The sequence below is a fragment of the Ochotona princeps genome, chromosome 2, assembly GCF_030435755.1.
Source record: "Ochotona princeps isolate mOchPri1 chromosome 2, mOchPri1.hap1, whole genome shotgun sequence".
Taxonomy (NCBI): domain Eukaryota; kingdom Metazoa; phylum Chordata; class Mammalia; order Lagomorpha; family Ochotonidae; genus Ochotona; species Ochotona princeps.
Genome location: NC_080833.1, coordinates 12125266 through 12149389, shown reverse-complemented (window position 1 = coordinate 12149389; position 24124 = coordinate 12125266). Strand labels below are relative to the sequence as shown.

General features: G+C 54.3%; 1 protein-coding gene across 2 annotated transcripts; it reads left to right on the top strand.

Moving 5' to 3' along the window:
* The first annotated feature begins 56 nt into the window (after positions 1-56).
* EMC1 (ER membrane protein complex subunit 1) lies at positions 57-23632 on the top strand. Of its 2 annotated transcripts, none has more exons than XM_058675946.1 (23): positions 57-192; positions 4825-4949; positions 5572-5637; positions 5892-5985; positions 6726-6854; positions 8772-8898; positions 9392-9541; positions 9852-10019; positions 10478-10549; positions 10876-10935; positions 11471-11593; positions 12294-12390; positions 12633-12755; positions 14115-14314; positions 14481-14630; positions 15329-15490; positions 15741-15860; positions 16388-16525; positions 20218-20391; positions 20854-21064; positions 21881-21965; positions 22912-23041; positions 23149-23632. In XM_058675946.1, the coding sequence occupies exons 1-23, from the start codon at positions 98-100 to the stop codon at positions 23326-23328; spliced, it is 2979 nt and encodes a 992-aa protein (XP_058531929.1). In that variant the 5' UTR covers positions 57-97; the 3' UTR covers positions 23329-23632. The 2 variants fall into 2 exon arrangements, with proteins under 2 accessions (XP_058531929.1, XP_058531938.1); XM_058675955.1 differs by having other exon boundaries at positions 10873-10935; positions 12636-12755.
* Positions 23633-24124: the final 492 nt, after the last annotated feature.

Here is a 24124-nt window from a genome sequence, read left to right as displayed (position 1 = left end):
GCCGCGCCAGCCGCCTCCTCTCTATGGTTCCCCGGGAGGTGGAGCCTGAGACCCGGTGCACGCCGGGCCGGCGGCGGGCGGAACCTCAGCGCCTGTCATGGCGCCGCCGTGCACTCCCCGGTTCTGGCTCCTGGCCGCGCTGCTCGTCCCCGCGGCCGCGGTCTACGAGGACCAAGTGGGCAAGTTTGACTGGTGCGTGCGTGCGTGCTGTCTCCTGCGCGCTGCAGGGAGGGAGGTGATCGTGCAGCAAGGTCGGCTGCCTGACTCGGTGGGCTCCCGTGCGGAATGAACTCTGGGACCCGTGTTGGTAAACGAGGGGTTTGAAGTCGGGGTGCACTGGACCAGGCGTTGGGGGGGTCAGCTAAGTTGGGCGCTGTGTGACCGCACTGGCTGCCCGTCCGAAAGCCGGCCCCGGGGTGCAGGCGCTCGTGGAGCTCCGGTTGGGGGCGGCTGACCCGGCAGGTGTCGGAGGTCCATCGCTCAGAGAACATTCCTCCTCTACCTGGCGTCTCTGTTCTCTAAATGTTTTAATTGTTATGATGATTTTCCTCCCTTCCTATTTTCCCCCTCCCATCAGTTTCACCCGTGTTGTTAAAGTGATTTTGTCCTTTGGTAACAGTAACAAGTTTCACTTTCCACTATGGGGGTGCATCCTGGCGTTGTAGGTGTAGACAATGGTAAGAGAACCTAGTATGGAATTGTCAAGGCATTCCTTGCACTCGAGAGTAGATTTCTACTGCAACGTGTCATCAGTTCCCCGGATGCGGGTCTCCATTACACAGTTCATCTATGAGAATATATGTATAAGGCCTGGACTCTTTCGTTTCTTTAGCCCATTGGGGAATTAGGCACCCCCAAATGCTGCTGATTCATTCACTGCTGTAGTCGTGTCCCTACAGCCTGCTGGCTTCTGTGCCATACTGTTTGATCACTTAAGGGTTGTACGGTCTTGTGGAAAATGACTTAGCTCGATCCTTGGGTTTATTTATTTGTGAAATGAGTTTACTGGCAGTTCATGTTATCCTCTGATAGTTGTGAAGATGAATGAGATGGTTCCTTTCAATCACTTAACACAAGTAAATAACCCCTGAGAAGTGTGGAGAGATGCTACCCAGCCAACGTGCTGCTGTGTTCAACTTCCAGTATCCAGTGCATCTGTCTCCTCTGAGAAGGTTTTTTCTATCTCAAATTGACAGGCTAGTCTGTTTGTTGAGTGCCTGTTGTGTGTCCGATACTGTAACAATTGAAGTCTGTGTCATGCATGTGTGTCCTGGCGTGCATATGTGGCACATATATGTTAGGAGATTACTGTTGAGCTGAAATATGAAGTCTGTGCAGGTTGCAAACAGAAAAATGAAAGGAGAAGACCGGAACTTTAAACGTGTATATCTGTGGTGGTGCTGCATTAGTTTTCTTGGGATGCTGTAATGAAATACTGTAGACTAAATGCTTGAATACACTGAGCTCCTTTTTTTGAAGTTCTGGTGTGTGCAAGTCAGGTCAAGGTCAAGCTGTGGACACCTTTGGTTCCCCTGAGTCCCCTGGGGTTCACCCTGGGGGCAGACAGCCCCTTCTCACTGTGCCTGCACCTTTCTCTGCAGTACACATCTTCTCCTCTTCCTCCTCCTCTTCTTTTAAGATTCATTTATTTGAAAGGAGAGCTAGAGAGAGAGAGAGGTCTTCCATCTGCTGGTTCATTTCTCAAGCGGTTACAACAGCAGAGGCTCGGCTACTCCGTAGCCCGGAGCCTGGAACTTCTTCCAGGCTTCCCACTTGGGTAAAGGGGCCCAAGCACTTGAGCAGGGAGCTGGGTCAGAAGTGGAGCCTCCAGCAGCGTCTAGATCTCTCTGTCTCTCCTGTGTATCTCTGCCGGGCCAAAGGCTCCTTCAGTCCCCTTTTTGAAGATCCTATTGCAGGAGGAGTTGAGAATTTTAGCCTAGGTGTGTTGGGAAATAATTTAATATATCATAGTGGTAGTTTAGATTGTATTTTCTTTTTTATGTATTTCTTTAAATTTTCCATCATGAGCAAGAACAACCTTTCTTGACAGTCAAGAAAACATTTTAAATTTTATTTACTTATTCATTTTACTTATTTGAAAGGAAGGGAGAAAAAAAGTGCTTGCAACACCTGGGACTGTGCCAGGCTGATCCCAGGAGCCAGGAATGCAGTGCACGTGGGTAGGGAGCACCCAGGTGCTCCAGCCCTCACCTGCTGCCTCCCATGGAGTGCATTTGCGGGAAGGCAGAATTGGAAGCAGAGCTGGGATTCAAGCCCAGCCCTCAGATGTGGGCTCCTGGCAATCCACGCGGTGTCTGCCGCTGTGCCCAATTCTCATCCCTGTAACAGTATTTTTTAAAGAGAGAATGGGGCGGGGGGGGGGCCTAATGTCAGGAGGCCTTACTTTTGAGTTCTAATTCTGATGAGGATTAGATCATCTCTGGATATTTGTTTCCTCAAACGTAAAATGAGGGCAGTACTATTTGCCCTCTGTGCTTTGTAGGGTTCTTCAGTGGGTACAGTGAGAAAGAAGTATATAAGGGTTGGCACTGTAACATAGCAAGTTAAGCTTCTGCCTGCAGCACTGGCATCCCATATCGGTTTGAGTCTTGGCTGCCCTAGTTTTTTTGGCTTGTTTTAATTGGAAAGGCAGATTTACAGAGAGAAGGAGAGAGATAGAGAAGGATCTTCAATCCACTGGTTCACAGCTGATCTGATCCAAAGCCAGGAACCTTCTCTGGGTCTCCATGTGGGTGCAGGGTTCCAAGGTTTGGGGTCATCCTTTGCTACTTTCCCAGGCCATAAGCAGGGAGCTGGATGGGAAGTGGAGCAGCTGGCACACAAACGCATCCACAAGGAATGTGCTGCTTCAAGGTGGAGTATTAGCCAGTTGAGCCAGTGTGCCTGCCCCGCCCTAGTTCTGATCCAGCTCCTTGCTAATGTCCTGACAAAGCAGTGGAGGATGGCCCAAGTCCTTTGGCCCTTGAACCCAAGTGAGAGACCAAGATGAAGCTCCGGGCTTTAACCTGGCACAGCTCTGGGGCCACTGCAGCCATTTGGAGACTGAATCAGTGGATGAAATCTCTCTGCAACTCTGCCCTTTTTTTTCAATAAAGGGATTTATTTTATTTGTAAGGCAGATTTACTGAGCGAGGATTTTTAATCTTTTGCTTCACAACCCAGATGGCCACAACAGCCAGAGCTGAGCCAGGAGCCAGGAGCTTCTTCTGGATCTCCCATGTGGGTGCAGGGTCCTAAGGACTTGGGCCTTCTCCGCTGCCTGCCCAGGCCATATGTAGGGAACTGGATTCGAAGCAGGGCAGCTGAGAGTAGCACCGGCATTAATATGGGAAGCTGGAGGTGGAGGATTAGCCTGTTGAGTCCCCTCACCAGCTCAAACTCTGCCTTTCAAGTAAATAAAATTAAATTTTAAAAAAATGAATGAAATATGTAAAATACGAATATAAACTGTCAACGTCATACAAACGCTTTACTGTGTCTTCTTAATTTCTTCTTATTTCTAAGTATTTGCTTACTTATTTATTTGAAAGAGCGAGCGAGAGAGAGATGTTATATGCACTGGTTCACTCCCCACATGATAGGCTGGGCAAGGCCAGGATCCGGGAGGCTCCATCGAGGTCGCCTGTGGGTGACGGGGACCCAAGCACTTGGGCCGTCTTCCGCTGACTTCCCAGGTGAGTCAGCAGGGAACTGGATCCGAGACAGTAGCTTCGCCTGAAGTTGGCATGCAGTGCAGGATGCTGGTATTTCAAATGATGCCTAAATCCTCTGTACCACAACACCAGCACCTAGAGAGCGAGGCCAGCAGCTGTGCTCTCGTAGAGTGGGTGAAGCTGCTGCCAGTGACGGTGGTGCCCCGTATGGCTGCTGGTTTGAGACTCAGCTGCTCTGCTTCTGATCCAGCTCCCTGCTCATGTACCTGGGAAAGCAACAGAAGGTGTCTTGGTTGTTTTGTCCCAGGTCCTCACGTGGGAGACCCCAGTGAAGGTCCTGGTTCCTGGCTCAGGCCTGGCCTCACTCTGGCAGTTGGTGTGAGCCAGCTGATGAAAGCTCTCCCTCTGTCTCTCCACGTATCTGCCTTTCCAGTCAGTATAGAAAATCTTTTAAAAATAAATAAGTAACCCAGACAGCATCTTGCCAAGAGCCTCCCTCCCATCAAGGCCTGGTGTGTTGAGGTTGCTGGGCTTGGTGCTGCTTCATCGGCTGCAGTGTGCAGGGACGGGGTTTTACCAGGCGAAGGAAGCGGCTCCTACACCCTTCATGCTGGTGCAGCGGCTCTGACAGCGACACAGGGCGCGCAGAGCATGAGCACAGAGGCAGATGGGTCGGTCCCCAGGGTGAGGATCGGCCCAGCCAGTCTCCAGGGTTTTGTTGGCGTGAGCACACGCCCTCTCCTCCAGGGCTTGGAGACAGCAGAAGGGAAGGTCGGGCCGTGTGTTCGTCGAAGACGGGCTGTGCCCCTTCTCATCTGTCAGCTGTCGTCTCCCCATCTCCAGCTGCAGAGGGCCACGTGCTGCTCTTCCAGTGTGGTCAGGCACGCGCTTGCAGATATCCCTCTTCTTGGGGTCATCGTGCGTTGCCCTTGGGTGCAGGCCTGTCGCCTTGCTCTTCTGGAAGGTCAGTCCCTCTTTGGCTCCTGTGCCTCTGCACGGCATGGGGGTGTTTAAGCCTCATCTGTGAACGACTAAGCATTCCTTAGTGTCCTCGGAGTGAGGTGGAGGTGACCTTGTGGCTTGTCTGAGGCCGCAGCATTTGCCCGTGACGGTTTGAGGCCCTTATTTGCCCCTGGCACTCTTTCTTCAGGAGACAGCAATACGTTGGGAAGCTGAAGTTCGCGTCGCTGGAATTTTCCCCTGGATCCAAGAAGCTGGTTGTGGCGACAGAGAAGAACGTGATTGCGGCCTTAAATTCTCGCACCGGGGAGATCTGTGAGTGAGCCACGCACCTGTGACACATCGGCTCTTGGGCGGGAAGGCTGGCCTCTGGGGCTTGCCAGACCTGTGTGGCTGGTTCCCAGATCCAAGGGCCTCTCTCAGTGGATCCCAATTCTTTTTTCTTTCAGTCTTTCCTTCTTGAGTATTTAATATACCCCTATTCTATGCCTTAACGAGTTCATTCCACGAGCCTGGATTCTGAGCATCCCTAAATGTGATGTTGTTGCAGATAGCCATTCTAGTCTGCAGTACAGGCCCCCAGGCCCGTCTGTTGCTTCCACTGGCCGCGTGTCGCCAGGAACTAGCATTGTATTAGTAGAATTTCCAATCACTCACTCACTGTTTCTCTGGTAAATCCCATGGATTTCATTCCTCTTACCTTACTTATTTAGCTGTTTGCTTCTCATTGGTGATAGGCAGTGGCCATCAGGGATCTCAGCTAGAGACAGTGGCAGGTCCCTCCCATCACATCTCCCCTCCCTAGTTGCTGCAGGGGACTGAACCATTCCCTGTCAGTTGTACTCTTCCCACCCTTGAAAGGACACTGGGCAGCACTGGGCACTCCAGGGCCCCTCAGTTCTCCATCATGGTAATATCTGACTTCCTTGTCTCTCAGTGTGGCGCCATGTTGACAAGGGCACGGCAGAGGGGGCTGTGGACGCCATGCTACTCCATGGACAGGGTAAGTCGAGGCCTGCTGCATCTCCATCGTGGGGTGCGGGGAGGGCTCCGTCCCCATTCCTGACCCTTTCCTTTGTGGAGGGTCTGATAGGGAAAGGAGGGGTGGGGTTCCTGACAGTGAAGTCCGGGTACCTGCTTAAAAGCTGTTTGCATTCTCATGTTAGATGTAGGGCCCTGCTTGGGCCACTGCTCATACTGTTACCCAGCAGGCAACAGAGCAGGTTTAGGAGAAGTTCAACCTTTTGTCTCTTCCAGATGCCATCACTGTGTCCAACGGAGGAAGAATCATGCGTTCCTGGGAGACCAACATCGGGGGCCTGAACTGGGAGATCACCTTGGACAGCGGCAGGTGGGGGCGGAAGCTGAGTTCCATGTTGACTGACCTCAGGGCTCTGTGGGCCCCCACAGCCACATGGACAGCAACTCCAGGCTCTGGGCCTTTTCCTCAGGGCTCCTAAAGAAGAGCCAGACAGGGTCAAATGCCCATTCTCAGGGTGTTCAAAGCTGCGGAACTCATGTGTCACTCAGTCTGTACTAGCTGGTCACCTGCTTGTGCAGCGCTCCACGCAGGGTACAGTGTTCATGCTTGTCCTCTAGGCTTTTCCTGACAGTGGGCCCTGCCACATTGCAGAACATAATAGAAAGTTGGCCATGGTGCAGTTTTAGGTTTTAAGAACAGCTTGAGCCGCTGTCATGGCTTTACTAAGGTTATTTGAATGACAGGATCCTTTGCTTCAACGTATACATTAGTAAATGCTCGGTGGCTGGGCCCGAGGCACACGTGTGAGTGTGCGGGCAGGCAGCTGCATCCTTGACATTCCTGTCTGATGGCTGCATGGCAGAGGGTTGGCTGGTTACAGAAAAGCCCTGCGGGTGTAGGGAACAGCCTGAGGAGACTTGGGAGGTTCATGTTGCCAGATGGCTGAGCTTATAGACTCTCAGGTCAACAGATGGCAGCAGGGGCGGGCATAGGATGCCACGTATGCGCCCCCTGAGCCCTTGTTCCTGTTTGGGGAGCGGCAGCTCTGGATGTGGCCTGAAGTCCACACTCTGCGGGCTGGGGCGCTGCTCACTGCTACCTGCGCTTAGTTTCCAGGCGCTCGGGCTGGTGGGCCTGCAGGAGTCAGTGAGGTACATCGCCGTCCTGAAGAAGGCCACCCTGGCCCTCCACCACCTCTCCAGCGGCCACCTCAAGTGGGTGGAGAATCTTCCGGAAAGGTGAGGCCGCCCCTGGGGTACCACATCCTACCCCGTGTGAAGCCCTGCTCCTCCCCAAATTCCCGGCGTGTCTGCTGTGACCCAGGCCCACCCTGTGCTGGTGTTGTGTGGCTGTGTCTACTAGATGGGCCTGAGCACAAAGCCTGTGGCTCCGTCATGAGTTTCCCTCCTGGTGAGGAGAGAGCTGTCAGACTGGGGCATGGGAACTGGCCAAGCAGCCAGAGCCACTGGCTCGCTCTGGGCACTGTGGGCTGTCTGACTTACAGTTCAGGTGAGGCTGAGCCTTTTATTCATATTAAGAATCAGCACAGCTGGGACTGGCATTATGGCACAGCAAGTTAACCTACCTCTTGCCTGGCATCCCACCTAAGTGCTGTTTTGAGTCCTGGCCGCTCTACTTCCAATCCAACTCCTATTATTGTACCTGGAAAAGTAATGGATGACGGCAACTGTTTGGGCCCACATGGGAGACCTGGATGCCACTCCTGGCTCCTGCCTCAGCCCGGCTCGGCTCCAGCCTTTGCAGCTCTCTGGGGAGTGTACCAGTGAATAAAAGACCTCTCTGTGTCTTTCAGAATGAATTATAAATAAATAAGTAATAAACTTTTTTTAAATTTACTTATTTTTATTGGAAAGTCAGATATACAGAGAGGAAGATCCTTCATCCAGTGATTCACTCCCCAAGTGACCGCAGTGGCTGGAACTGAGCTGATCCGAAGCCAGGAGCCTCTTCTGGGTCTCCCACATGGGTGCAGGGTCCCAAGGCTTTGGGCCGCCCTTGACTGCTTTCCCAGGCTACAAGCAGGGAGCTGGATGGGAAATTGGGCTGCCGGGATATGAACCAACACCCATATGAGATCCCGGCGTGTGCATGGCAAGGACTTTAGTTGCTAGGTTATCATGCCGAACCCAGTAATAAATCTTTTTAGAAGCACACCGTGGGGCCTGGCGGCGTGGCCTAGCGGCTAAAGTCCTCGCCCTTCAATGCCCTGGGATCCCATATGGGCGCCGGTTCTAATCCTGGCAGCCCCACTTCCCATCCAGCTCCCTGCTTGTGGCCTGGGAAAGCAGTCGAGGACGGCCCAATGCTTTGGGACCCTGCACCCGCATGGGAGACCCGGAAGAGGTTCCAGGTTCCCAGCTTCGGATCAGCGCGTACCGGCCGTTGCAGCTCACTTGGGGAGTGAATCATCGGACGGAAGATCTTCTTCTCTGTCTCTCCTCCTCTGTATATATCTGACTTTGTAATAAAATAAATAAATCTTTAAAAAAAAAGAAAACACCGTGAAGGAGCTGGGTGAGGTCTGAGATAGCTTCCAGCGGTCCTGAGGGCGAAAGCATTGAAGCTGATGGGAGCAGGAGGGCTCATGGATCAGAAAAGATCTGGCAGGGAGCCAGCCGCAGCTTCTGTGGGCCAAGTACAGAGCATCCTCCAGCGGCCCGAGCCCCAAGGGGACTGTGGGAATCACAATTCCCTGGCCTCCCCCAAAGGGTCTGCCTCACTCGACACACTGGGGACCTGTGGGCTATGGGTAGGCCTAGTATCACCATGTCATCAGTCTTTAAGAAGAGTGAGGTGGGGTCAATGTGTGGCACAGTGGTTGAGACACCACTTGGGATGCCCACACCCCATATCAGTGTGCCTGAGCTGCAGCCCCTGCTCTGCTTGTAATCCAGCTTCCTGTTAATTGTAACCTGGGAGGTAACAGGTGACAGCTGAAAGCACTTGGGTGCTTGCCACCCATGTGGAGACCTGGATTGAGCTCTGGGCTCCAGCCATGGTGGGCATGTGGGAAGTGGCCCAGTGGATGGAAGCCGAAGCAGCCTTCCCTGGGGCAGGACGAGCAGCCCTGACTGTCGGAGGCCCCAGGGTGCCCCGTCCTTGCGCTGACATTGTTCCTCCCTCTCTCTTTTCAGTGACAGCTTTCACTACCAGATGGTGTACTCCTACGGCTCTGGGGTGGTGTGGGCCCTCGGCATTGTTCCCTTCAGCCACGTGAACATCGTCAAGTTCAACGTGGAGGACGGAGAGATTGTTCAGCAGGTGTGAGAGGCGTCCGACTTGAGGCGCCTTGTGAATGGGGAGGGCACTTGGTAGAGACCTGTCCAGTCGGGACCGGGGAGTCTGGCTGGGAGGGGCCGAAGTCATCATGGTCTCCGACTCTGGTCCCTTGCTGGCTGCCTTCTCCCCATCCAGCACTGACTGAACATCCTTGTTTTTTCAGAATGTTTTAGGATGCTGAGAAATCACACAGATCTAACATTGCCTGTTGGCATCTTCTGAGATAATTCTGTAAAATAGCCATGTCCACATGCTGGAGCAGTGCTGAAAGTTTTCTTGCAGTGACCAGAGCTCTGACTTTGACAGGCGCCAGGAGGTGACCGGTGGCAGGTGTAGGGGGGACAGGAAGAGCTCCTTTGGAACCAGCCATGAATCTTTGAATCCACCAGTGGGATTCTGGCAGGAACATTGCTGACGGGCCGCAAGGGGTCAGCAGGAGTTCCTCCTGACCTCCTGTGTGCTGGCTTCCCTGCAGGTCAGGGTCTCAGCCCCGTGGCTGCAGCACCTCACCGGAGCCTGTGGCATAGTGGATGATGCCGTGCTGGTGTGTCCTGACCCAAGCTCGCGGTCCCTCCAGACTCTGGCCCTGGAGACGGAGTGGGAGTTGACACAGATCCCCCTGCAGGTGAGAGGCTCCAGCTGTCCCCTCCCCCCACCCCGGCCAGAAACCTGCAGGCTCAGGAAAGTTGGCAGGAGTCCCGGGGAGGGTCTTGGATCCAGGGTTACTGGGTCCTTGCTGAACTATGGCAGGGGTAGGGGGCGAGAATGGGCCACCGTGCCCTTGGGGGAAGCTGAATGGGAGCTTGTGGACCATCTGCTTGGCCCAGTTACTTCCCCAAGCAAAGAGGGGCAAATGCCCACTCAAGATGCCAGCCTGAATGGACCAGTGACTTGCTGCCTTTTGGCTCTAATCTTCCTTTCTCTTGGCCTTCCAGCCTCTCGATTTAGAATTTGGAAGTGGATTTCAGCCCCGTGTGCTGCCTACCCAGCCCAACCCAGTGGATCCATCTCGCGCCCAGTTCTTCCTGCAGTTGTCCGAGACCCACTATGCCCTTCTGCATTACCATCATGGAGCCTTGAGCCTGCTCAAGAACTTCCCCCAGGTAGCTGCAGGACTCAGGGCAGTCCAGCTAAATCGTGGACGCCGGGAGCCAGGGCCTTTGAAGCTGGAGGCGTTTGCGGTCCTTCCCTCGGTGGTTTAAGTGCCTTTTTTTCAGAGAGGTTTCAGAGCATCCTTAGAGTAAAACTAGCATCTTCCTTTGCATCTGCAGAAAAGTAGGTACGTGAATTAGAGCCACCCCGTAGCCACTTAGAGCAGCGGGGGATGCAGGATTGGCTTGTTCCTGTGTGGAGCAAGGGGAGAGTCCTGCTTTCAGTTTGTAGGTAAACTGGGGCTTCCTTCTGCTCTCAGAGGCCCTGGCTGTTAGGTTACAAAGTCAAGAGCACTTTCCACTGTCATGCCAGGAGACGGGAGCGGGGCTGACCCCAAACAGTGACCCTTTCTAAGGCTGCTGGCCACCGCTGGCCCTGTTCAGGAGCTCATGCCTCGTTGTTTCCCCAGACTGCCCTGGTGAGCTTCGCCACCACAGGGGAGAAGACCGTGGCCGCAGTGCTGACGTGTCGGAACGAAGTGGTGAGTGTCAGGAAGGGCAGGCAGCCCGGGGGCTCTCGTTGCTGGGGTCAGAAGTGGGCCTGGGGTCCTGAGCAGGCAGGAGGCTGCGAGGAGAGCAGTTCTCGACATACCCCTGGGAGCTGTCCTCATACCCTCCTACTCCTTGGGAATGAAACCCCTAAGTGCCAGCCTCACTTTCATCTGGGACTGTTAGGGCTGGCAGAGGCTGTGAGGGAAGGCCGCGTGTGCTGTTTGCTAAGCCCTAAGATGATGCACAGGTGAAAGCTGCCCTCTGGTGACTGGCCCTTCGCGTGGGCCCTTCCTCTCATCCTTCTTTCCTGTAGCAGAAACCCAGCAGTTCTGAAGACGGACCGATGGGGAGCCTGGTGGAGAAGTCCAGTCCAAAGGCAGGTGCCGGGCCCTGGGCTGTGGGAGGCCACCCTGGCTGAGGGCAGGTGTGCGTCTTCTGGAGTTCCTGGCCTCAGATGAGGGTTTCCCAGTACTCTGAGTATCTTGATGTGTCTCTAAGGAGAGATAAGGAGGCAGAGGCTCTAAAATCTTCCCTCACCACTCTCCTCTGGGCCTCAGTTTCTGCATTGCTTTTGGGGTTTCACTGAGAGTTGAGTGGTAACCTGTGCCCTTGTGGGAGGCACTGGAGCCTGGCTGGCGGTACAGAACACTGAGGAGCTTCCTCCCTGGCCTCCTCCTCGCTGTGGCTTCAACTTCTGTGCCCTGCTGGCTTCCTTCCGAAACAGCCGTTGCAGTGGTGGTCTCATTGGTGCCTCAGGGCCCTCATTTCTGCCCTAGGATTCAGCTTTCTTTGCTCGTTTATTTTCCTTTGTATTTCCCCTTCTGGCCTGGCTCTTTCTCTGGGGAATTCTCACTTCATCCCCACTCCGGGCTTTGGGGAGCCCTCCAATTGACCTGTGCTGTCTGTCCTAGAACTCGCTGGTTTGCTTCAACCAGACCTATGTCATTAACCTGTATCTGGTGGAGACGGGCCGGCGGCTGCTGGACACAGCGATCACCTTTACCCTGGAGCAGAACGGCACTCGGCCCGAGCGGGTAGGCAGAGCCCTTGTCTTGGGAGTGCTGCAGGCCTCTCACCTGGGTTGGACTCAGGGCACCACCATGGGTCCTGGCTTGGGGTTCCCCAGACACAGAGCCAGCTCCTCTGGAGCTAAAAGCTGGTGGGGTTTGCACCGAGCTAGGCCCCGGGCCGAGCTTTTCACTCAGCTCTCTTGGCGTCTCTGGTGAAGGGGCTGTTAGCTGTTACTCACCTGCTTGCCTAAAGGAGACTGCGACCCAGTGGGATTCAGTCCCTTCCTGCAGCCACAGAGCTGGTGGCCGTGTTGCTTGGGTTCTGGCTCGGGTCTGACTCCAGAATCTGCATTCCTCATCACTCCCCAGGGCCCTGTCACCTTCAAGCTGCGTTTCTGAGCCTCTTGGCCATGGGATTCTCATCTCTAAATGCTGACCTCTGTCTGTGTGGGATGTGATTGGAACATGCGTGAGATAGTCAGGTTCCATCACACAGAGGTCCCAGATAGTCTATAACTGCTATAACATCCACTCCCCGACTGACATCCAAGCGATGGCTGTACTGTTTGGACATCAGTGCCGTGGCCTGGCCTGTCATGCTCTGAGAGAGGCTTCCGGCTCTCACTGACCACAGTGGCCTTGCTGCCATGACCTGGCCTGCCCGTGCTTTGAGAAAGGCTTCCAGCTCTCGCTGACCACAGTGGCCCTGCTGCTTGGCTTGCAGCTCTACATCCAGGTGTTCTTGAAGAAGGATGACTCAGCAGGCTACCGCGCCTTGGTGCAGACAGAGGACCACCTGCTCCTGTTCCTGCAGCAGCTGGGTGAGGCACCCCGTTCCATCCCAGGCTTCGGGGAGAGGCACCCGCAAGAGCCTGCTTTTAAACAACTCCTCGCATTCTGTGGTGGGATCTAGAACTTTCTTCCCTTGGCTTTGATTCCAGCCCACTCGCTCCACTGTTCTTGTTTCACACGAGAGCTGTGGGGCTCCCTCAGCCACCCCAGAGAGTCTTGGGAGGGCAAGGGAGGAGACACAGGTTGCGAACGTGGCTTCACGCCTTCACAGCAGGGAAGGTGGTGCTGTGGAGCCGAGAGGAGTCCTTGGCAGAAGTGGTGTGCCTGGAGATGGTGGACCTCCCGCTGACCGGGGCACAGGCCGAGCTGGAAGGAGAATTTGGCAAGAAAGCAGGTAGGAGCCTGGGAGGTAGGATAGCGGAGCTGCCGGAGGGCTGCTCTGGGGCTGGGCTTGTCAGGTAGACCCCAAGAGAGGCTGTTCCTGGGCCCAGCCAGGTGGCCCTTCCATTTGAAACAAGCTCTGTGACCAGTGTGCAGTACACCTTACTGGGTGTACAACCACTGCCTCCTGTGGAAAGAGCCTGAGAGAAACCAATCTTCACATGGTCGTAGCCGCCATTGCCCATCTGCCTGGCTTGTAATGCCCTGTCCCCCATTGTCCCCGTGGCAGTCCCAGTCCCTAGGATAAACTCCATTCACTCGGCTCTGGTTTGGGCCTGCCTGCCCCTTTCCCCCTCCCACAGACAGTTGGTGAGGGCTGCCTCGGTCTGAGTTAGCCACCCTGCTAGGCATTGCCGGTTGCTGTAAGCCAAGGATTAATTTGAGTTTATTATTTATTTCTGCTGCCTGGATCCAGCCATTCAAGGTACAGCCCGCTGCTTGCTGCCTTGCTGCCCCAGCCTGCCCACTAGCTCTGGTTGCTGTCTGGTTCTCCTGGTGTGCACCAGCGAGGCACCCGGCGTGTGTCCCTGCACTGCCTGCTTGGAATTTGTCCTGCTTGCCTCTCACTTCTCTTCCTTAAAGTGAGGCTGGTGGAAAAATAAGAAGGCAAAGGCACCGCTCCTCTTCCAGGAGTGCTTGCCATATACCAGGTGCTGTGCCAGATCTTGGGTGTGTGTCATGTTGATCAGATCTTAGCAACAGCCTCTGGGTCCCGTGACATTTTACAGATGAGGAACCTGAGGCCAAAAGGTTAAGTATGTTTCCCAAGGTCACACAGCAGTGACAAGGCTGAGGTTTTAATCCCACCTGCCAGGCTCCAGACACCACGCATGCTCCTCACCGTGTCACTTAGTTAACATCAAACCTGTGGTCTTTGAAGGTAGGAAGCTTCTTTAATAGCGTCAGAGAAAGAATGTAGGAGCCCATCAGGTGCAGGTTAAGCAGCCGACAAAGTAGGAAGGCAGTGGGGAAATGGAAGCACCCACATCCCAGCACTCTGGCCTTCTGGCACCTGAGCGCTCCCTCCGGCCCTCCTGGATGTGGGGCTGAGGCGGGGACACTCACAGCATGCCACCTCCTGCATGGCTGACCCTGACCTCTCGGTCCGTTCTAAGACTCTAGGCAGGGGAAGGGCACAGAGCCAGGTAAGTAGGTTTGGAAGCTCCTGTGTGGCTGCATCTGAGTACCTGAGTGTGAGATGGTCAGCTGCAGACACAAACTGGCCTGTACTGGGGGTCCCTCAGGAGGGAAGCCGTCCCCCGTTCTGGACAGCTGGTCTGATGCGGCTGCGTTTCCTTTTCCTTGACATCAGACGGCTTGCTGGGGATGTTCTTGAAGCGCCTCTCGTCTCAGCTCATCCTGCTCCAGGCATGGACTTCGCACCTCTGGAAGATGTTTTACGATGCTCGGAAGCCGCGAAGTCAGATTAAGAATGAGATCCACATTGACACCCTGGCCAGAGATGAATTCAACCTCCAGAAGATGATGGTGATGGTCACGGCCTCCGGCAAGGTGAGAGGGAGTAGGGCCCCCCACCCCAGGTACACCGACCTTCTGAGACTGGGGCTGGGATGAGCAGACCGCGGCAGGGGGTGATGTTGGCTCCAAGTCTCAAGGATAGAATTGGCTCATAGGCATCTCTTTCTGGTAACAAGCCCAGCATTTGTTTGTCTTGCAGCTTTTTGGCATTGAGAGCAGCTCTGGCACTATCCTGTGGAAACAGTATCTGCCCAATATCAAGCCAGACTCCTCCTTTAAACTGATGGTGCAGCGGACCACTGCGCATTTCCCCCACCCCCCGCAGTGCACCCTGCTGGTGAAGGACAAGGTGAGGTCGGCCCAATGGGGCTGGCTCTTTTGGTGTTGGCAGCTGGGGTTTCTGCTGGGCCCCTGGCATTTGTGAGAATTGAAGAGGAACCTTTGGGGGGGGTTAGGACTGCTTCTTCCAGTCTCACGCCAACCAAGCTGTGTCACTGGCATCATGTGGCTGTCTCCTCTATGTGAGGGCAAGCAGAATGCAAACCTCCCAGAACGAGAGCGGAGTTTTTGGATTTTTTTTCTGGCTTTGTTAGAAAGGGACGTGGTAGACTCTGCTGTGTTGGCCATCTCCAGGGGTCGTGTGGGGACTTGGTCCTTGTATCTGGGCCTCAGCAAGTCCAGTACTTGGTTAGGTTTGGAGCCCAAGACAGTTCTTCCCTTTTGCCATGAGCCCTGGGGACCTTCACCTTCAGCCAAAGATGTGTTTCCCACAGAGAGGGGGCAGACACGCAGGGAGTCCTCGCACAAGGAGCGCAGAGGGGGGCAGGCTCGAGGGGAGCCCACGTGGTGGAATGCAGAGGGGCTGGGCACAAGGGGAGCCCTCGGGGTAGAGCACAGAGGGGGGCGGGCTCGAGGTGTGCCCTTGGGGTGGAGCGCAGAGGGGGTGGGCACAAGGGGAGCCCTCACAGTGCAGCCCGTCTTTCCTGATTTACTCTGGAGGTTTGCAGTCTTGTGGGTGAAGTCTGACACTTTCCCTGCTCATCTTAGGAGACGGGAATGAGTTCCCTGTATGTCTTCAATCCCATTTTCGGGAAGTGGAGTCAGGTGGCCCCCCCAGTGCTGAAGCGTCCCATCTTACAGTCCCTGCTTCTCCCCATCATGGATCAGGACTATGCCAAGGTGTTGCTGCTGATAGACGATGAGTACAAGGTACCACGTCCTCACATGGCAGCACCAGGGGCCTCGGGGGAGGCTGGGGAGGGGTGTCAACCCGTTCCACACTCACCAGCACTCAGCTTCCGAATAGGACTAAATGGAAGCCTTAAGTTGAATTCAGCAGGCTCGAATTCTCCTGAGACTCTAATCCTCATTCTTGAGGCTCTGCTGGGGAAACAGTGGTGAATCCAGTTTAGGGCTTGCAACCCTTTGCTGAACTGCTCTGCTCGGCTCTTTCTTCCAGGTCACGGCTTTTCCCGCCACTCGGAACGTTTTGCGGCAGCTGCATGAGCTCGCCTCTTCCATCTTCTTCTATCTGGTGGATGCCGAGCAGGGACGGCTGAGCGGGTATCGGCTTCGAAAGGTACACCCGTGGGGGGTCCGGGGAGGGTGGCAGGTGCCTGCCTGCAGCACTTGCAGAGGGAAGTAAGTGCTTCCTGCTCATTTGGCTAAGTGAACCCCACTTCCTGTTGTACACTTGGGCCTGTGTCATCCTCATGTCTGATTCATCAGCGCTCTGTTCACACAGATGGGGCAGCTGCTGTACCACTGGCACGGTTCTCACTGCTGCTCACAGAGCAATGTACGGGAGGCGGAGTCCGCCCCACGGGGCTGCCTTTCCGCACTGGTCTTCCTCAGCAGAGGGAGCGACCTCTGCCTGCCTGCTTGAGAGGGGGTGGGGCAGCAGTGGGGGAGGAGGAAACTTCTCTCTGTTTCTCTCTCTCTCTTAAGAGTTATTTACTTAAAGGCAGAATGACAGGGCTGGCCTTGAGATATAGTGAGTAGAATTGCCCCTCTCCCTTCCGCCCAGCATGGAGGCCCCAGATCCCGGAGTGTGGACTCGAATCGAAGGGTGCCCTCCTGACCATGAGTGCCTTTACCCTGCCCTAGGATCTTACCACTGAACTGAGCTGGGAGCTGACCGTTCCCCCGGAAGTCCAGCGGATCGTCACAGTGAAGGGGAAACGCAGCAGCGAGCACGTGCATTCCCAGGGCCGCGTGATGGGGGATCGCAGCGTGCTCTACAAGGTGGGCACGGCGCTGTGTCAGAGCAGGGCCTGCAGAGTCTGAAAAATAGGAGTTTCAATTTGGTGGATCCATGACCTTGAGCAAGTGCAGTCCCTTTAAGCTTTATTTTATTCTTGATGAAGTGAACACGTCACACTTCGTGTGATGGTTGTGCTGATCACGTGAGACGCTCGGTCACCACCCGGCAGATGTCAGCTCTCCCTCCGCGTGGTGGTACTGCTGTGCCATAGTGATCCCCAGAAGCTCGTCTATGCTGCAGCACCCCAGTCCACGACGAAGGAAGGGAGACGGGGGACTAATGGGCTGTGAATGTCTCCGGAGAGAATGTCATCATGGGTGACCTGGGCCACTGATTGCACCCTCCTGCAAAGCAGACTCCAGGGAGACGGCAGTGCGGGGAATGGGAGCACACAGCACTTCCTGTTCCACCAAGTGCGGACATCGAGGTGGACTTCAGGCTCTGGTTCGGCTCTGCTGTGGAAGAGCCGTTCACCACGGGGGATTTTGTGTGGGCTACCTCGACTTCCTTTTCTCCCACGCAGTGGGAATAGCAGCACTGACGCCAGAGGACTGTAGGGAAGGTTGGTGGTGATGTGTCGAGCCATGAGGGCAGCGCCTGGCCATGGAGTCACTGCTGTCGTCAGAGCTGGCAGCTGGCACCTGGACCGTGGCAGCAGTCCGCTTTAATGCAATCACAGTGAGCGAGTTATACACATTCTAAAGTGTGTTTGACCTACGCTAGAAAAGAACATACTGCTGTGTAATTTTACCTTTTACAAGGTAAAAAAGTAGTTAGGGGTAGCATTGTTGGATTCATGCTTGTTAGGCATGTATTTTAGGTTAGTCGGTTTGAATAAGCACTTCATTTTGGTGTAGTTGTAGATCTGCAGAAAAGCTGCAAAGGTAGTGGTAGCGTGCCCATAGGCCCCTGTCCTTGTTTCCCTTGTGTGCCCGTGGTTCACTCGTCTGTGCTAAGACACGAGCATTGCTGCATGGCTGTCAGCCACGAAGCCTGGGTTTGTCTTTGGGCTCTGTTGTTTTCCCTGGAGGTCATCGTTCTGTCCCAGGGCTTTCCCCTGCATTGAGTTGTCAGGTTCCTTTCACTCTGCTCTGGTCCGTGAATGACCTTGACATGCAGAAATGTCAAGAAGGTCAAGAATGGGATGTCTTGTAGCATGTTTTTGATTTGTCTGACAGGGTTTTTTATGTTAAGATTTATTGATTTTGATTTAAAAGCAGGTAACACAGAGAAGGAGAGGGTTTATTCCCCAGATGGCCTCAGTGACTGTTCTCAGTCCGGAAACCTAGAACTCCATCCATGTCTCCCATGGGAGTGGCAGGGGTGCAGGTACCTGAGCCGTCTTCCAGTGCTTTCTCAGGTGCATTAGCAGGGAGCTGGGTTGGAAACAGAGCAGCTGGGACTGGAACCGGTGCCCCAGTATAGCATGCCAGCATTGCAGTCATTAGCTTAGCGGGCTGTGCCACAATGCCAGCTCCTGTCTGACCTCTTCAACCCATGTGAAACTGCTTGTAAATGTTTGGCAGAATACCGTGGAGGTGAATGAAGCAGCCAGTGTTACTGTGAGTGCTTACTGGAGGCCAGGCAGTCTTTACATTTCATTTGAGAGATGGAGAAAAGGAGCTGTCCTCTGCTGGTGCACTCCCCCATGTGCCTGTCACAGTAGGCACTGCACCAGGTGGAAGCCGGGAACCAGGAACTCGATCTGGGTTTCCCAAGTGGGTGGCAGGAAAACGATCACTTGAGTCATCGCCATCGTCCCTAGAGACTGCATAGACAGGAAGCTGCTGATCAGCAGCAGAGCTGGGTGTCAGACAGGCATTGCTACGGTACCAAGGGGGCTGACCTAACTAGAGTTTCAACTCCTGGTCCAAACACCTGCCCCAGGCACTCCTTTGAGGCAGTGAAGTATGTCAGTGAACCAGATGAAGTTTCCTGTTCCCTTGAGGCTGTTTTGTAGTCTGGGGGACCTAGTAATAAAGAAATAAACAGGTAAATGATATAACATATTAGTAGGTGACTGCTGCTGGTGCAGAGGAAAACACAGCCAGGAGAAGGAAGTGGAGTGCCTGACAGGAAGGGGCACAGCTTTATGGAGGGTGGCCAGGAAATCTCTCAGTAGGCAAGCAAGTGGCACTGAAGGGAAAACTTGGTCACAAGACATCTGAGCAAGGAACCTTCCACAGAAAGCTCAACTGGGAGCCAGTGTTGTGGTGCAGCATGTAGAACTGCCACCTGCAACCCTGGCATCCCCTGCGGGCAAGCATCCGCACCCTGGCTGCTCCGCTTCCAGTCCAGCTCCCCGCTTGGATGGCTCAGGCACTTGGGCTCCTGCACCTACATGGGAGAAGCAGCAGCGCCTGGCTTCGGACTGGCCCTGCTCTGGCTGCTGCAGCCATCTGGGGAGTAAACCAGCAGATGGAAGATGCTCTTTCCTTCTCTGTGTCTCTCTAACTCTGCCTTTCAAATAAATAAATGTTTTTTCAAAAAAAGGAGGAAAGAGGAAGGAAGGAAGGAACGAACGAACGCACGTAGGTCAGAGCTGCCCCAGGTGTTTGACCAGCAGCATGGAGGACCGTGTGAGGCAACAGGATGAGTGAGCAGAAGGGGAGGGGCTGCTGAGGCCAGCGGGTGACAGGGCCAGGCCCAGGCTGGCAGTGACTTTGTGGCAAGAGGAAGAACCTCTGGGAAGTTGTGAGCAGAGAAGTGACTTGGTGTTAAGGCCTGTCTAGCATGTTGTGCTCAAACTAGCCTGAAGAGCGAGAGGAAAGCCGGGGGAGCAGTTCCTCTGCACATGCAGTAACCCGGCACAGTGACGGCAGGTGATGGCAGCTGGGAGCAGCGAGGCGGACAGGGGTCAGATTGTGAAAACCTGGTGGCTGTACCGACAGGATATGTCGATGGGTAGGGGTGTGAGAGAGAGAGCCGAGGATGACTCAGAGGTTTTAGGTCTGAGACACCGAAGCCTGGCATTGCATTGGACGGGGATGGGTGGTGCAGTGTTGAGGCAGGAGCAGGGCCTGGCAGGCACAGGGCAGAAGAGTTCAGCTGGGTACCAAGACCACCTGGTTCAGAAGTTCTGGCGGTGCAGAGTGAGGCTGTGAGCTGTGTAATGCGGGCTGCAGCCGTGACATTGCTGAGGGCACCTCAAGGGCACATGCAGATGGGAATGCCAAAGGTCTGAGTGGACTTGGTGGATTCCATCACCGAGTCAGGGCAGCTGTGCGGTGCCTAGACGAGAGACTGAGAAGGAGAGGCCCGGGGTGGACAGGTGGACTCGGGTGCTGGTGACCTTGAGAACAGCTTTGGTAGAGGAAGTGACTTGACTGGAGCAGGTCTTTAGGTCAGTGAGAAGACAGGCCTGGGTTTCATCTTGGTTGCCATTTGCTGTCTCTGTGGTTGTGCAGATGCTAAACTGCTGTAAGACTTGTCATCAGCTATGAAACTTAGGAAGCAATAGCCACTTAGCCAGGTTGGTTAAGGCATGAAATGAAACGCAAGCCATCTTGTACCCAGCAGACATACAGCAGGAACCAAGCCCTACACAACACATCCTTCTAACCAGAATCCCCAGTGCCCCTGCTGGCCGCCAGCGCCACAGCGTGAGGTTCAGCTAGAACGGATGGGCGACTGAGCGTCCTGATGCTGAGGGAAGCGTCCCTTCTCTCCCCAGAGTCTGAATCCCAACCTGCTGGCTGTGGTGACAGAGAGCACAGACACCCATCACGAGCGCACCTTCATCGGCATCTTCCTCATTGATGGGGTCACCGGGCGCATCATCCACTCCTCTGTGCAGAAGAAAGCCAGGGGCCCCGTCCACATCGTGCACTCCGAGAACTGGGTGGTGGTAAGGAGTCCCTGCCCAGACTTTAAGGCAGCTGGCGGAGTCTGCTGGCATATCAGACCCCATGTGGCACCCCCAGTGCTGCTTTGGGCTCTCAGCCCCTAGAGGGCAAGGCCTGGCAGTCACACTGCCTGGTTCCCATCCTGACATACCACTGAGAGCTAGTGCTTTAAGCTGCTGTTGCTTCCTTAATGAAACAGATTACGATCACCTCCAGTCTACATGGTTGGTTCTCAGAGGTGACTGTTCTTTACCAGCTCTTTGCCTTCTGGTAGACTGTGGCTACCCTGGATAGAACTACTTGAAAACTAGGAAACTTGCCAGCAGGGAGGAAAGCTGGCGTGCTTGGTGTTTGTTCTCCTCCCTGCCGCTGCCCTTCGCATTAGAAGGGCCCTTTCCGGTGGAGCTGACTGAACGTGTGCACGCAGCAGCTAAGCCCTGAGCCACTGACCCCTGTCTCTGCAGTACCAGTACTGGAACACTAAGGCCCGGCGCAATGAGTTTACCGCACTGGAGTTCTACGAGGGGACCGAGCAGTACAACGCCACTGCCTTCAGCTCCTTGGACCGTCCCCAGCTACCCCAGGTGCTCCAGCAGTCCTACATCTTCCCCTCCTCCATCAGTGCCATGGAGGCCACCATCACGGAGCGGGGCATTACCAGCCGACACCTGCTCAGTGAGTGTCCGGGCAGGCCTGCAGGCTCATCAGACTCCCCTAGACAGCCACGCTGAAGGTCAGAGAGGGGCTGCTTTGCAGGGAGAGCCCTGGGTGACCACCTGTAAGAGGGGGTTGGGGAGGAGGGCTGTATTTCAATGGAAGACTTCCTTGTTTGCTCTTTGCCACCCATAAAAATGATCACTTCACTCTTCGTGTTTCTGATGAACCATTTCCCCCCTGAGTTTAGCATTTGCAGCTGTCATTCCCAATATGGACAGCCTGTACTGTCTGTTGCACAGACTGGCAGGTGGAAGAGCCTGACCTGAGTTCAGGACTCGGTGATCATTTAACAGACTGCTGTGCCTGAGTGGCTTTGCCAAAAATGCTCGCGACTCGCCACTTTAGCGGGCACAGAGTTGCTATTGCCGTTTCATTCTTAAATATGAGGCAGGCAGCTTTTTGTTCAGCTTTCTTTACCCTTATTCTAGCTAGCACCTTGGAGTGAAGTCTGCTTCCTGTCCCTTCGTGGCTGCACTACCTTAGCCTTGCACAACCCCTGTGCTTTGTGGGACAGTGACCACGTGGCTGGGAAGAGAGAAAGGCGTGACGTGGTTTTCTATGTTCTCTTTGACTGTTACCCTTATCTTGATTCTAAACCTTTATGTTCCCGTGTCTCTGGATGCGGTGTGAAGAAACTAGTTGTTCAGAAGTGTGTTGCTAAAGTACTGTGTTGGGATGTGTGAGGCCTCCTTGACTCAATTGTTTGTTTAAAACTCCATTTTAAACTTCTGTGATAGTGACATTGTTGTAACTGGCCCATCTTTTCCTGTGCAGTTGGGCTGCCTTCCGGAGCAATTCTTTCGCTTCCTAAGGCCTTGCTGGATCCCCGCCGTCCCGAGATCCCAACAGAACAAAGCAGGTAAGACCCTTAGGGGCAGTGCTGCGGCCACCAGGAACTTACACTGCCACTGAGTTTTGGTCCTTAGTCTGCCATGTGCCATGATGCTGTACTAGGCGCCCAGTGTGTTGGTGAACAGTTACTAAGAGAAACAAGTTAGATATGTGCTGTGTTAGATACTTGCAGATGCAGAGAAGGAAAATGAAATAGGGACAGACTGTAAAGGCTGTGGCTGGTGGAGTGTGTGACTGACATTGGACATTGGGAGTTCTGGAAAAGTCCCTCTGAGAATGTAGCTTGGGAGTAGAGATGAAGGGGGTCAAGGAGCCAGCCCTGTGGATGTGCAGAATGAGGGAGCAGGAACGCAGAGTCCCGGAGGGCACACAGGCAGCTCGCGTGGCTGGGACAGTTCAGGTGAGGAACTCGGAACCTGGTCCTATAGCATGGGGAAGCTGGTGGCTTACTCACCGTTAGGTTTGTATTTCCACCCACCGTCTCTGCACATCTTCTCATCTCCATCCTGAATATTTTTTACATTCTCTGATCTCTCGGGCACGTAGTGATTAGAGAGGAGGTTAACGCTGCAATGGTTACAGGGTTTCTGGAGAGGGCCCTGCGAGGCAGTGCAAGCACTGAGTGCGGAGCAGCATTGGCCCCGTGGCTCTGTGTGTTGCCGGGAAGTGGCCCCGCCTAACCTCTTCTGCTCTGAAATGCCAGTCACTGCTGGTTTCGTTTTCCAATTTAGGGCAAGGTAGGAATCCAGAGCTGTCTCAATCTCTAGAGAACTGGCTTTCTTGCAGTCCTTGCTAACACTCAGCAGCTAAATTTGTAACCACCTCATGCAAGCAGAGCTTGCAGGTGATCTGAGGCTCGATAGTGGCTTAGAAACTTCCCAAAGGCTGGTGAGGGCAGCCAGTGGTCCCTTTCCAGTGGTCTTCACAGTGCCTGTCCTGCCTGTGTTTTGCAGAGAGGAGAACCTGATCCCATATTCTCCAGACGTCCAGATACACGCAGAGCGGTTCATCAACTATAATCAGACAGTTTCTCGAATGCGTGGTATCTACACGGCTCCCTCGGGCCTAGAGTCTACTTGCCTGGTGAGCAGAATCCTGAGTCGCCCTGTGTGACAGGAAGAACAGCTGAGGATCCCGACTTCTCTCCTTGCTGCCTCTGCTCCGTGAATGCCATTCTCTCTGCCTTGCAGGTCGTGGCCTATGGTTTGGACATTTACCAAACCCGAGTCTACCCGTCCAAACAGTTCGACGTCCTGAAGGATGACTACGACTACGTGCTGATCAGCAGTGTCCTCTTCGGCCTGGTGTTTGCCACCATGATCACCAAGAGACTGGCACAGGTGAAACTCCTCAATCGAGCCTGGCGGTGAGGACTGGTTCCTGTGCCCAAGTAGAAGAGCTGCAGGCCAGTGCGGTCCACTGAGGAGTGCGAGGTGCTGAACAAGATGGCCCTCCACGTGGAACTCACCTTGGGACACGCAGGACGCCGACACCTGTGGCTAAACCCCGACCTCGCCCTCAGCCGTGGCTCTCAGAGCTGCTGGTCCTACCCCTGAATCCAAAAGCCAATGCGCTTTCCTTTCTTGGCCCATCCATGAATGTTCTAGAGTCTTCAAATAAGACCTCCAACTGATTTTTTCCCCTCTTTTGTGAGGCCTGTGTGAGTTGAGCTGAGTTTGCATTCTGTGTTTTTCTTCTAGAAAGCCTTAGTTCTGCCCAACTCACATCAGTGTCAGGAGAGAGCTCTGCTTGGCAGTCCCACCTTACAAGTGTGTGTTGGTCTTCCCTGGGGAGACGGGGTTTGGGAACTGGCCCAGGCCCTCGGCGCTTTTCTCCAAGGGACATTAGGCTCAAGGAATCCACCTATGGAATCAAAAATCATTTTAACTGAACCCCTGGCTTTATGCTCTTCTCATCTGTTGGGCTGAGCCAACCCAGATATTTTGTTTTAGTTTATCGAAGCCAAGTACAGAATCTTCTTGGTTTGTTGGCCATTGTCTGTGCTATGCTGTTCACTAGAGAGCTGTGAGGACCAGGCCCTTTTTGAAACTACTGAATTTTCTGCACCTTGAAGAGATTTCAAGGGAAGAGAGATGGTCTGCCCATCTCCTGGCACCTCATAGTCTCACACCTCACCCACAGGCTGGTTGTCTTAGAGAAACCTGT

Bases quoted from the DNA above. Each gene is read 5' to 3' on its own strand.
- EMC1 (XM_058675946.1), top strand. From the start codon at position 98: ATGGCGCCGCCGTGCACTCCCCGGTTCTGGCTCCTGGCCGCGCTGCTC. The intron at 6,855-8,771 runs GTGAGGCCGCCC...CTCTCTTTTCAG, and splicing joins GTGGAGAATCTTCCGGAAAG to TGACAGCTTTCACTACCAGA. The intron at 21,966-22,911 runs GTAAGACCCTTA...TGTGTTTTGCAG, and splicing joins ATCCCAACAGAACAAAGCAG to AGAGGAGAACCTGATCCCAT.